General features: G+C 39.9%; 1 protein-coding gene across 2 annotated transcripts in view; it reads left to right on the top strand.

Annotated features, from left to right (window-relative positions):
* The window catches only part of PREPL (prolyl endopeptidase like), a 63,035-nt gene that overhangs the window by 3,172 nt on the left and 45,415 nt on the right, over positions 1-14,448 (top strand). For both annotated transcript variants that reach the window (XM_060247610.1, XM_060247619.1), the window contains exons 3-7: positions 4,434-4,562; positions 7,109-7,178; positions 10,507-10,710; positions 11,458-11,578; positions 13,761-13,977. In XM_060247610.1, coding sequence (XP_060103593.1) covers positions 4,434-4,562; positions 7,109-7,178; positions 10,507-10,710; positions 11,458-11,578; positions 13,761-13,977 — 741 coding nt within the window. The remainder of the gene's footprint in view (positions 1-4,433; positions 4,563-7,108; positions 7,179-10,506; positions 10,711-11,457; positions 11,579-13,760; positions 13,978-14,448) is intronic.

The raw sequence follows: 14,448 nt of genomic DNA, 5'->3' as shown, positions 1-14,448 counted from the left end.
TTCTATCTATTTTAAAATCTGACCACTAGAAATGTAATAACCAGGATAAAGCTTGTGCCATAGTTAATTTGGTAGGCCTTCATATGCAGCAAGACTCTTGCAGTTCAAACCTAAATATCAGTAAAGTTTACACCTTATGAAAGTCACATCCATTAAAAAAATAACTCTGTAACTCTGCTTAGGTTTGCTGTTTAATTGAGATAGCTGTAGTTCTGCACTAAAGGGTCTCCTGATTCTGTAAGTATAAAATCTAAATAGCACAGTCTGAAGAAAAGATTCAAGCTGGGCTTATTTCCTTCTGACATTCTTTATTTTCTGTAATAATCTAAATAGCAAAACGTGGGTTTGAGTAAAATTTAAAATACTGTAAGCTGAAAAAAAATCTTTTCCAAATGATGTGTGATTAGAATGCTAACAATTAAAGGAGGGAGGGGACAAAGAGCGTTGCGGACATTGATCTGTTCAAGAAGTATCCATCATAAGGTTATCCATCATGTTATTCTTTACAGATTATTATTATTTTTACATTTCATCCTTTAACAAATCTCAGCACCAGTTACAGGAGACTCCCTCTTATTTTTCCATCCACCTTAGTTTCACTGTGACACAATTAGATGCTCTCAAGCAAATCACAGCCTGTGAGTCATAAGAACATAAGAGAAGCCATGTTGGATCAGGCCAATGGCCCATCAAGTCCAACACTCTGTGTCACACAGTGGCAAAAAATTTTATATACACATACACTGTGGCTAATAGCCACTGATGGACCTGTGCTCCATATCTTTATCTAAACCCCTCTTGAAGGTGGCTATACTTGTGGCCGCCACCACCTCCTGTGGCAGTGAATTCCACATGTTAATCACCCTTTGGGTGAAGAAGTACTTCCTTTTATCCGTTTTAACCTTTCTGCTCAGCAATTTCATGGAATGCCCACGAGTTCTTGTATTGTGAGAAAGGGAGAAAAGTACTTCTTTCTCTACTTTCTCCATCCCATGCATTATCTTGTAAACCTCTATCATGTCACCCCGCAGTCGACGTTTCTCCAAGCTAAAGAGTCCCAAGCGTTTCAACCTTTCTTCATAGGAAAAGTGCTCCAGCCCTTTAATCATTCTAGTTGCCCTTCTATATGTTTTATGTATTTTAAATAACTTATTTGTAATTAATGTTTAAATTGCTATGTTTTATGTGAATCATGGGACTCCCATGCCTGCTATATTGTTTAATGTGAATCATGGGACCCCATGTCTGTTAGCCGCCCTGAGCCCGCCTGGCGGGGAGGGCGGGATATAAAAATAAAATATTATTATTATTATTATTATTATTATTATTATTATTCTCTGGACTTTCTCCAATGCTATAATATCCTTTTTGAGGTGCGGCGACCAGAACTGCACACAGTACTCCAAATGAGACCGTACCATCGATTTATACAGGGGCATTATGATACTGGCTGATTTGTTTTCAATTCCCTTCCTAATAATTCCCAGCATGGCGTTGGCCTTTTTTATTGCAGACGCACACTGTCTTGACATTTTCAGTGAGTTATCTACCACGACCCCAAGATCTCTCTCTTGGTCCGTCTCTGCCAGTTCACACCCCATCAACTTGTATTTGTAGCTGGGATTCTTGGCCCCAATGTGCATTACTTTGCACTTGGCCACATTGAACCGCATCTGCCACGTTGATGCCCACTCACCCAGCCTCAACAGATCCCTTTGGAGTTCCTCACAATCCTCTCTGGTTCTCACCACCCTGAACAATTTAGTGTCATCCGCGAACTTGGCCACTTCACTGCTCACTCCCAACTCTAAATCATTTATGAACAAGTTAAAGAGCATGGGACCCAGTACCGAGCCCTGCGGCACCCCACTGCTTACCGTCCTCCACTGCGAAGACTGCCCATTTATACTGACTCTCTGCTTCCTATTACAGGACCTCATGTGACAGCAAAGACAGGGTTCCGCTAAGTGGGCATTAAATAGGTCAGATGCAATCCTTTCCCCTCAGACACATTACTCAGATAGAAGATTTCGCTGCTTTATGTTTCATGTGTTGGCAGACCTGGGTAGATAATGGAAAGCTTGCATCACCCTTCGCATTTGCCCATAAGATCCGCTAGTGATCTAACAGTATTGTGACAAAGTATGCGTGCTTGCTGGAAGATTGAAAACTGATGATGTCATGCATTTATAGGCCTGCAAGCACAATGCCTGCTTGTTCTCATGCTCATCATTCACAAATGGTTTTGTGCCACACACAATGCAACATGGGCAATACTATTAAAAAGCTGTGACAGTTCTAACAAGGATTGCATTTTCTTGGGGGTTACTGCTTTCCAGGTTTCCCCCAGCACCCAATTATTCCACATCCTCCTGCTTGCTGTGTGTGTTAATTTATTTCCTAGACAACAAACTCTGAATCGTTGCAGGAATTTCTTGATCTTCTGTACAAAGTAGAGAAGACTGCAAACAACCCTGTGATCAGAAGTGTCACTTCCTGTTTTTCTGATAAGAAATTCTTTTCCTCAGACAGTTAAGTCAGGGGCACTAAGTAGCTGATGCCTGTAAGGAAGAAAGTAGATCCTTGGGGTTTTTTTTACTTAGCCTTTCTAAGATTAAATATGCAGATTAAAATATCCTCCCAGTCAGATTGCTGAAAGGCCAAATCAGATTTCATAATCCTAGCAATAATCAGGATAAATGTTATTTTGTTAAAAACTAATAAGTCACCAGGTCCGGATGGCATACATCCAAGAGTTCTGAAAGAACTCAAAGTTGAACTTGTGGATCTTTTGACAAAAATATGTAATCTTTCATTGAAATCTGCCTCCGTTCCTGAGGACTGGAAGGTAGCAAATGTCACCCCATCTTTAAAAAGGGTTCCAGAGGAGATCTGGGTAACTACAGGCCAGTCAGTCTGACTTCAATACCGGGAAAGTTGGTAGAAACCATTATCAAGGACAGAATGAGTAGGCACATTGATGAACACGAGTTATTGAGGAAGTCTCAGCATGGGTTCTGTAAGGGAAGATCTTGCCTCACTAACCTGTTACATTTCTTTGAGGGGGGTGAACAAACATGTGGACAAAGGAGACCCAATAGATGTTGTTTACCTTGACTTCCAGAAAGCTTTTGATAAAGTTCCTCATCAAAGGCTCCTTAGTAAGCTCGAGAGTCATGGAGTAAAAGGACAGGTCCTCTTGTGGATCAAAAACTGGCTAATTAATAGGAAGCAGAGAGTGAGTATAAATGGGCAGTCTTCGCAGTGGAGGACGGTAAGCAGTAGAGTGCCGCAGGACTCAGTACTGGGCCCCATGCTCTTTAACTTGTTCATAAATGATTTTGAGTTGAGAGTAGGCAGTGAAGTGGCCAAGTTTGCAGATGACACTAAATTGTTCAGGATGGTAAGAACCAGAGAGGATTGTGAGGAACTCCAAAGGGATCTGTTGAGGCCGGGTAAGTGGGCGTCAACGTAGCAGATGATGTTCAATGTGGCCAAGTGCAAAGTAATGCACATTGGGGCCAAGAATCCCAGCTACAAATACAAGTTGATGGGGTGTGAACTGGCAGAGACTGACTGGGGTCGTGGTAGATAACTCACTGAAAATGTCAAGACAGTGTGTGATTGCAATAAAAAAGGCCAACGCCATGCTGGGAATTATAAGGAAGGGAACTAAAAACAAATCAGCCAGTATCATAATGCCCCTGTATAAATCAATGGTGCGGTCTCATTTGGAATACTATGTGCAATTCTGGTCACCGCACCTCAAAAAGGATATTATAGCATTAGAAAACGTGCAGAAAAGGGCAACTAGAATGATTAAAGGTTTGGAACACTTCCCCTATGAAGAAAGGTTAAAACGCTTGAGGCTCTTTAGCTTGGAGAAACGTCGACTGCGGGGTGACATGATAGAGGTTTACAAGATAATGCATGGGATGGAGAAGGTAGAGAAAGAAGTACTTTTCTCCCTTTCTCACAATACAAGAACTCGTGGGCATTCAATGAAATTGCTGAGCAGTCGGGTTAGAACGGATAAAAGGAGGTACTTCTTCACCCAAAGGGTGATTAACGTGTGGAATTCACTGCCACAGGAGGTGGTGGCGGCTACAAGCATAGCCAGCTTTAAGAGGGGGTTAGATAAAAATATGGAGCAGAGGTCCATCAGTGGCTATTAGCCATAGTGTGTGTGTGTGTGTGTAATTTTTTTGGCCACTGTGTGATACAGAGTGTTGGACTGGATGGGCCATTGGCCTGATCCAACATGGCTTCTCTTATGTTCTTATGTTAAAAGGCTGTTTTGTTAAAAGGCTATTATTAAGAATCCCAGTTCCAGTTGAGTGCTGAAGGGCCAAATTTGATTAGTATAGTTTTGTGTTGCAAGGCAAGAAGTACAGTCCCCCCAGCACTTGCTTCTTTTGACTTGTTTATACTAGGATCTGCTAAAGTCAGAGCAGGAACACTGGAGTGCTTTTCAATCAAATTACACAGAAAAGACAGAGAGATTGAAGCAACGACTGGAAACTCATTATGAGAAGTATTCATCTAATCTAGACAGCTTGATGGTAAGTAAGAAAATAAATGCAGAAAGTAATTAAAAATGCAGTGGCCCTATAAAAGCTACTCTTATTTATTATAATTAGATTGATCCTGCAAATTTTTTGACGAATGCTTAAGTAGTAATGGGGTGAAATTTGTTTTCTTGTTATGTGGGCTGAGTATTCATATATAACAGGGGTAGCCAACGGTAGCTCTCCAGATGTTTTTTGCCTACAACTCTCATCAGCCCCAGCCAGCCATTGGCCATGCTGGCTGGGGCTGATGGGAGTTGTAGGCAAAAAACATCTGGAGAGCTACTGTTGGCCACCCCTGATATATAACATTAGGCAACTACGCAGCGTTAAAAATGTCTTGAGCTCCTGTTAAAAGCCATTTATTTTACAGTATGCATGAGGCAGCCCTTTAATTCTTTGCAGTCATCTGCATTGACACATTTAAGATCTCTAAATATATATGATTTGTCCTTTATTTTCCTAATATTAGGTGTTGTTGGTATCAATGAGATTTGCTTCAGAAGGTTTATACGGAAGTATTACGATGTGCTAATTCCAGTAGCATAGCTATGCTTCATGTTGTAGCAAAAACCAGTGGGAGTCATGTTGCACCTTAAAGACTACTAGATTTGCTGAAGCACGAGCTAGATCTCACTTTATCAGATGCCTGAAGTGAAACTTCAGTCAGTAGAATTATATATACAGGGGGATGGTGAGGCAGAGTTGCGAATAGTGAGCTAAAAAATTTCATGATATGCAAAATGTAAAGTTTGTCACAACTCCATGCAAAATTCAACTTACTACAAGAAAAGCACAACAGCTGTAATTGATGATAGTAGAGAATACTTGTTTATGTGAAACAATTTAATATCTATAAAGACTAACATATGAACATATGAAGCTGCCTTATACTGAATCAGACCCTTGGTCCATCAAAGTCAGTATTGTCTTCTCAGACTGGCAGCGGCTCTCCAGGGTCTCAGCTGAGGTTTTTCACACCTATTTGCCTGGACCCTTTTTTGGAGATGCCAGGGATTGAACCTGGGACCTTCTGCTTACCAAGCAGATGCTCTACCACTGAGCCACCATCCCTCCCCAGAGGGAAGTAAATACGTAACAAAGGAGTCAAATCTGTTAAAGTCCTGGTTATTACAATTAAACCTAATGATAAATTCTAATTTGGCACTTTTCCCTTTGGGGCTTACTTTTGAAGTTTGTTGAATGGTAACTTTCAGGTCACTATTAATAGTGTGTCCTGGTAGACTGACATATTCTTCTGTGAGTTTCTGAATGCTGTCATATTCTGTGTCAAATGTGGGTCAGTTTCTTCTTTCATGCATGCTACAATAAATCTGTTAATCTTCCAAGTGTCACAAGGCTTCTTTGTTATATATTGCATGTGGTGTGAATATCTGCTATTCTTTCTCTATATAGACTGTTGTGATGCAACCTTCCATATAAACTGATTCTTCAGGTTAGTTCACCAGAAAGGAAGTTTAGCCATAGTTTTGCCAAATGAGGGCATTCCCTACTCACTTGGAGGACACCTAAGAACATCTGACTCACATTAGCTGACCACCCAGGTCATTCCTCCTAAGAGCAATCTGCTATTTCATCTGTTCTTTTACATTCCAGTCATTGCATCTTCACCTCTTAGTTCACAGCTCCTATTTTCAAACTTTTTTCCAGCGTTTTTTCCACAGTTTGGTGACCCAGTTTTTTTTTTAAGGTGCGTGATTGTATGTTTATATCCAATTTCTTTTTTCTTTTTGATTCCCTTTTATTTTTTTAAATGGCCTCTGATGTGTCATGATGAGATCCTAGACCTTATTTATAAATATTTGTGGCAAACGGCAAGTTCAGAATGAACTGAATCAAAAGCATAGACAGCTGTGAATGTTTGTAACCAGATGAAGAATATTGTGGGATAAATACGTAAGCCATCAATTGCAGAAATAGAACAGTGGCCATTTTTACAATCCTGAAATGCAGAATAATTTCTAGCCATGAAGTATAATGCAGGAATATCTGTAGGTTTGTAAAGGTAAGGATACTGATTATGGGTGAAAGTGTAGATGAAAGTGCAGACAAATTTAGATGCTGCAAAAAAAATCTAAAGAAAGAATCTCCCACTGAGGTACAAAAGCAGCAAGCAACACATCTTGTAGACATCCAACGATTCATTATTTTAAATGCTTCTATTCCTCCAGAACCGTATACCACTAGGTAACTGTGCCTAGGATTATAACCGTAAAGCATGTTTGTCAAAATAACTGTAACCAAGATATTCTTTCCATCTGCAATTTGGGCTTTAGAACGTTGTGGTGTTTTCCATTATGATGATATTAATAGGCCTCATTATATTAATAGGTCATACTTTCACCCATAATGTATCCATTGTTATTTTAAATGTTCTGATTTTGCACAAGCTACATAAAACAGAACAGCACAGTTTGTTGAACAGGAACTTCAGGAAAATCTTTGGATTCTCAGTGAGGGCACATGATCTAATTCTGCATATTTTGTACTGAATTCATACAAGTTTTAATTTTAAACAGATTAGGTTTGGAGAATATGTTTACTTTGAAGAAAATGGCTGCATATGTCGTTCAAGGCTGGAAGAAGCAGGTAGGAAATCACAGTATACAAGACAGGAATCCCAAAACTCCCTAGATAGTTAGTTTTACATATTCATGATTTATTTTGACAAGGATCAGTGAGGGTGTCCCCACATAACTGTCATTGTTGAACCCTAATTTTGAATCAATAAGGGGAATATTTTTAGCATTCTGTTCTGATTTCAATGCAACAAAGATTCTCACATCAGGGAGGATCTGGATTCAGATCTTGATTGGGCTCTGTCTGAGAGCAATCCTCCTCATGTCTGTTCATTGGGGCTGATTCACAGGAAAGTGGTTTTTAGGACTGCACATAAGTATTTCATTGTTCTTTATCCAGTCTTTGTCTTCCCACCTGATTTCATTCCCGAATCATCTTCATATTTAGAAGGATCCTCAGCAGTATGTTCACAGTTCACAAGCCACAACTTATTTACAGTGCCATCCTATGAAAAGATACACAATTCTGAAATCTTTGGATTCTCAGTGAGTCTAAATTTAAATTTAGAATTCCATATTTTAAATTTAAATTCTAAATTAAATTTTAAATATAGAAGTCTAAATTTTAAACCTACTGACTTTAGTGGACTAATTCTGCAGATGTCATTGTTCATTTCAACTACAGAAGATGATCCTCAGGAAAAAGTAACAATGCCTTGACTGTATGCATTATTTCAGAATGTTCAAGGTGTTTCATATTTACATAGTAACCTTACAGAAACTGGTAGTATTTGCGTTGTATTGTAGATGGGGGAATGCAGCTGAGAGAGAGTGGTTTTTAATTTGCGAGTTCATAGCTGAGGTGGCATTTATTTTATTTATTTATTACTTTACATTTATATCCCGCCCTCTCCACAAGCGGACTCAGGGCGGCTTACAATATCATAAAAACAATCAATTCCATAAAACATATAAAACCATAATTCACTTATCAATTTAAAACTATTTGCGCTGTCTCAATCCAGTCTGGCGGTATTGGGTTCTGACTATGATCGCCAGCTTCTGTAGGATGTCCGGTGGCAGCCCATTTTCAGTCAACCAGAAAAGCCTGTCTAAACAGTTCGGTCTTACAGGCCCTGCGGAACGCCGACAAATCCCGCAGGGCCCTTATAGCTTCTGGGAGGGTGTTCCAAAGTTCTGGTGCTGCCACCGAGAAAGCCCTGGATCTTGTTGCGCATAGCCTGGCTTCTTTTGGGCCAGGGGCAGACAGCAGATTTCCCTCTCTGGGGGATATATGGGGAAAGGCGGTCCCGTAGATAGGCAGGTCCCTGACCATAAAGGGCTTTAAAGGTAAGTACCAACACCTTGAAGTGAACTCGGAACACAACAGGCAACCAGTGCAGCTCTCTCAGCACTGGCTGAATGTGCTCCCGTCGTGGTAGCCCCATTAACAGCCGTGCCACAGCGTTCTGCAGCGTTGAACTGACACCTCCCAGACTACCACACAGGTTGCATTTTTAATCTTTTGTGAAATCTCAGACACTTAGCCAGAACAAATTGAGTTATATGACAGTAACAGTGGTTAGAATGGACAGTTTTGGTTGAAGTTACTCACAACTAAAAGGGCAATCCTAAGAACATTTTTTCTGATAGTAAGCCCCATTGAACAGTCCTGAATATGGCTGCTTAGGATTGCTGTCTAAGTCCCACCTAAAGCTATGGGACTTAAATTAGTCTTAAAAAGAGTTGCCAGCATGAGGCTGGCAGCTGGTATGAGACTTGCCAGTAGGGACCCTTGCTAGTAAAGTAGCGACATTGCCAGTTAGATGATGACATCACTTCTGGTTATGCCAAAAGTGATGCTATCACATCACCAGAAACATAAGAGAAGCCATGTTGGATCAGGCCAGTGGCCCATACAGTCCAACACTCTGTATCACACAGGGGCCATAAAAATCAGGTGCCATCAGGAGGTCCATCAGTGGGGCCAGGACACCAGAAGCCCTCACCCTGTAACCCCTCCCAAGCACCCAGAGCATCACTTGCCTCAGACAGAGAGTTCCAACAATACGCTGTGGCAAATAGCCACTGATGGACCTTTGATCCATATGTTTATCCAATCCCCCCTTAAAGCTGGCTATGCTTATAGCCACCACTACCTCTTGCGGCAGTGAATTCCACATGTTAATCAACCTTTGGGTGAAGAAGTAGTTCCTTTTATCTGTTCTAACCCGACTGCTCAGCAATTTCATTGAATGCCCATGAGTTCTTGTATTGTGAGAAAGGGAGAAAAGTACTTCTTTCTCTCCCTTCTCCATCCCATGCATAATCTTGTAAACCTCTGTCATGTCACCCCGCAGTTGACATTTCTCCAAGCTAAAGAACCCCAAGCGTTTTAACCTTTCTTCATAGGGAAAGTGTTCCAAACCTTTAATCATTCTAGTTGTCCTTTTCTGGATTTTTTCCAATGCTATAATATCCTTTTTGAGGTGCGGTGACCAGACTTGTACACAGTATTACAAATGAGACCGAACCATTGATTTATACAGGGGCATTATGATACTGGCTGATTTGTTTTCAATTCCCTTCTTAAAAATTCCCAGCATGGTGTTGGCCTTTTTTATTGCAATCGCACACTGTCTTGACATTTTAAGTGAGTTATCTACCATGACCCCAAGATTTCTCTCTTGGTCAGTCTCTGCCAGTTCATACCCCATCAACTTGTATTTATAGCTAGGATTTTTGGCCCCAATGTGTATTAGTTTGCACTTGGCCACATTGAATCTCATCTGCAATGCTGATGCCCACTCATCCAGCCTCCACAGATCCCTTTGGAGTGCCTCACAATCCTCTCTGGTTCTCACCACCTTGACCAATTTAGTGTCATTTGCAGACTTAGCCACTTCACTGCTTACTCCCAACTCCAAATCATTAATGAACAAGTTAAAGAGCATGGGACCCAGTACTGAGCCCTGCGGCACCCCACTGCTTACCATCTTCCACTGCAAAAATTGCCTGTTTATATTCACTCTCTGTTTCCTATTAATTAGCCAGTTTTTGATCCACAAGAGGACCTGTCCTTTTACTGCATGACTCTCGAGCTTACTAAGGAGCCTGATCACTGATCAGCCCTCATCCCCCACATTTTTCTTCTGCTGCCCAGCTGAGCAAGAACAGCTAGCAGAGGGCAGAGAGTCTTCCACTGAAGCCAAAGACCTGACACTCCTAGTCACAACTTTGTGCCTTTGGGATGAATCATGACTTCAGTCAGCTTGCTGTGCTAACTCATTTCAAAAATGTTCATTTATATATGACAAAAGAGTGTATGCAAAAGCAGTTGGTGGTTCTTTGTGTTACTTCTGTTACAATAGCATTGTCTTTTTCTCTTGTATATTTAGATGAAGGAAATGTAGAAGTATTACTTAGTACGGAAGATCTGCCCTTTCGTGGTTTTTTTATCCAGCGCATCCGGATTTCCCCAGATCAAAAATATATCGCTGTTGGTATTAAAAGTGCAAATTCTGAAGAGTCTGTTTCTGTCTTTGTGAAACTGAATACATTGCCAGTAATAGAACATATTATTCCAAATGTATTTAGCTTTGGTAAGCAATATTTATAAAACACTTGTTTTATAGCATATGCCATCAAACCATCTAGATTAACTTGTCAGTGCCCTTTGGAAACAAATCCCTACTTGTAAATTCACACCACTGAAAACAACTCTCTCCCTTGGTTTGTATTATGACAACAATCTTCCTTTGGGTCTTTCCATATGATAGAAGAATCCAGTCTTTGTTCTGGACTATATTATCTTTCACAATATATGCACTATATATCTCTCACAAGATGACACGTATGATTGTTATTGCTTAGTATCCAGCAAGTGCCCACATCTGTGTTCTACACATAACTCACTACAGTGAAAATTCTAACCATAGGAATTTTTTTTGGTTTCTCAGCATTAAAGTATTTTAGTTTAAGTGCTCACAGAAATACAATTATACCTAATAGAAGGGCCTTTGAAGGTTCTTTCTTTAACTATTCTAGCTCCACTGCAGCAATGAATGTTGCCCATATTGTGCCAGGAAGCAGAAAATATAATATATTAAGATTCTAACCCTCTGCAATGTTTTCTTGTTGCTTTCCACATTAATTTTAGGCCTCTAGTTAATGACTGGGATCTCAAGAACCATGTACTGCTGTAAACATGAAAAGCTTTCTTTTGTTTGTTTGCATTCCAGTTATTTGAGTTACCGTAATTAAATTAAATTGTTTTGCATATCCCAACAGTATAATACTTTTTCTATAATAACCAAGTATTTATTTGACTTTCCTTTCCCTCTCCCTAGAATGGGCTACCCATGATATTCTGTTTTATACAGTCCAGAAGAACCTTCGGTGTCATGAAGTATATTTGTATGATTTTAGTAAAAAACATTTTGAGCTGGTGTATACTGAACAAAATGCAAGGTAAGCAGATACATTATGGTTAGAGTTCTCATTATGTGGCTTTGCATTTTGCATTAAAACTCACATCTACCGATTAACATCCATCTTACTAGAAAAAGAAAGCAACTAAGAAGGATAACTCCCTAATAGCTCACGGGCTCAGAGAAACTTGTCTGTGGGGCTGCTTTCTGATCAGTCAAAGGAGGTATGAGCGGGAAGGTGTTCACTGGGCCCTTCAGGGTATGCGCAGAGATATCTGAGGGGGGAGGGTGTGCAGGAGAAGAATCTAGCTGTGGGGCTGCAGAGAGAACTACTCAAGACAACATCAAATCCAAGCAAGCTATGTGTTCTTTATGTGTAGATGTGATAGAACACTGGCTTTGCAAGCAGAAAGCTCACATTCAGCCGCAGATGGTAATTAGGTGGAGTGCTAGTGTCTGTGATACTCAGTTTAAGGCAGCTTTGTATCTGCAAACTTCTAGAGGTGCAACTGATTTCTTTAGAAGAAAAATCCTGAATAACCTAAGAATTGATCTAGCCACTGAAGTGATGTAAAATATATTAAACTAGCCATGTGTAAATGCCATACATTTACACCAAGCCTTTAACATTACTGTGTTGCAGACTACAGTTTTGAAATGAATAAATGATTTCTCTGCTAAGCCAGCTTACATTCTAGAAGAACAAGGCTCAAGAGAAAGTTCAAGAGTAAAAGGATTTTGTTTTTACCCTGTATTGTTATCGTGTGCTATTTTTTAAGCAGTCTATATTAGGATATCTAAGTAAATGAGTTTAGAAATGTCAAGGTCATTCTTATGTCAGAGCATCCTTCAGTAAGACTGTGTAGCGAGTTCATGCATATATGAAGGACTGTCATTGTGGATTAGATTAAACATCTATCTAGCACAGTCATCTGTACCTGACAGTGGTCAGCTCTTATTGCCCTCTCTCTCTCACACACATGCATGCACGTGTCTAGAGATCACATAACGTCAGCCATAGTGAAGTTGTTCAAGTTGCCAACTCTTTTTAGAGAGAGAAAAATCACAGTATATAAAAGCTATTTCAGCTGTCTCTTGATAGAATTAAGTAAGTAATCCCTACAGTGCTAACAGTGCCAAAACTTCAACATATTCCATGTAGATATATAGCATATATAGAGCAGCTTTGCTGGTTTTATGACTATTGACTATTAAATGAGGAGTTAGCTTTTTAGTCCAATAGTGTTACGTAGAAAATAACTGCATTATATAGCACAGGAAAATATATTTGGATTTTTTTTCTCACTTATCTATTCAGCTCAAAAATAATTTGCATTTTTTTAAAGTAGGAACAGGACAGATAATTTAAAATGGCACCAAAAGAAAAGATCATTTTTCCCTATTTCACTTTATATATCTAGTCATATATAGTTTGTTGCATTGGGTGCAGAGTAGAAGGCACCAGTCATTACTGAATATCAAAAATCAGTCTGAACATTTAGGCTATAATAGCAGTATCATTTCTACTTGAACTTTTTTTTCCTTATAGGGGAATGAAATCTGGAGGGTTATTTTATGTAGCTTTTACACTTTGGCCGCGTGTTATATGAGGAAGTTCATTCAATGGCTTAGCAGTGCTCTGGATGAATGAGTTGTCAATGAATTTATTATACATTACTCGTCATATGCTTTAATTCTTGAATAGGACTTTATGATATGCTTTATGCTCAGTGTTGTTTTGATCTTTTTAAAAATTCTTTTTAAAATATTAAAAATTCTTAAAAAAAAATCTTTGGACAACTGAGGGTTCTTTTTTCCTGCTGCTAATTACTAGAGACAAGTTACCTATGGAAGCTTCATCATGGATTCTCAGCAGGCCCCTCGACCATTCCTTCTTATACAGTGTTATGTGCTTGGAGGTAGGCACTCGTATAACAGTTCTCATGTTACACCTTCCATGTCATTAGATATGGCTGCAGTACATCTCTTCGTGGGGTTCATATATAAAACTACTGCTGGGTTTTGGATCTCATCTGTTAGGATATATGAAGTTCCTAAGTTTATGCACATTCACAAATTGGATACTGTATATAGCATGTCTCCACATAACTTTCTGCATTTACCCTTTATGCCATTTTCTGCTGCCGAGATATCGTGGATGTCCCACTGATGAACTTGTGCTATATTCCCTAACAATTACATTGTTTCTTATTTGATTACAGATATTTTGTGGATCTCTACTGCACAAAAGACAAGCGCTTTCTGACTATAAATAGTAATAGCAAGACAACTTCTGAAGTGTGGCTAGTTGACTGTCACCACCCTTTTAAGCCTCCTGTTCTCGTGCAACAACGAACAAAAGGAATTATTTACCATGTTGAGCACAGAAACAATGATTTGTACATTCTTACTACATATGGGGACCCAATGGGCTACAAGGTATGAGATATTGACCTGCTAGTAACTATTGACATTGTCTTAAGAGCTTAGCTGTGGAACATTTGGATAGCACAGCATCCATACCAGATACACATTTGGATGTCCATTAAAATACAACCTGCAATTCAAATAGTTCAAAAGGCTGGTCCCCAACCTTAACCTCCCATGATCTAGCCACAGTGATTCATGCAACAGTCACCTCCAGATTAGACTATTGTAACTCTCTCTACATGTGGCTACCCCTGATCCTGCTCTGGAAACTGCAGCAGGTAGAGAACGCAGCAGCCCAGTTTTTGGCATCGAGGCCTATACGGGCACAGATTCATCTGGTGCTGTGCGAACTGCACTGGCTACCCCCTTGAGTACTGGATCCGTTTCAAGGTGTTGGTCCTTACCTTTAACGCCCTTCATGGCCTTGGGCCTGCATATCTTCAGGACCACCTCTCCCCATACGAGCCCCTCCCCACCCAG

Source organism: Heteronotia binoei, chromosome 1 (genome assembly GCF_032191835.1).
Source record: "Heteronotia binoei isolate CCM8104 ecotype False Entrance Well chromosome 1, APGP_CSIRO_Hbin_v1, whole genome shotgun sequence".
Classification (NCBI taxonomy): domain Eukaryota; kingdom Metazoa; phylum Chordata; class Lepidosauria; order Squamata; family Gekkonidae; genus Heteronotia; species Heteronotia binoei.
The sequence above is the reverse complement of the archived record's forward strand: the minus strand, read 5'-3'. Positions and strand labels throughout refer to the sequence as shown.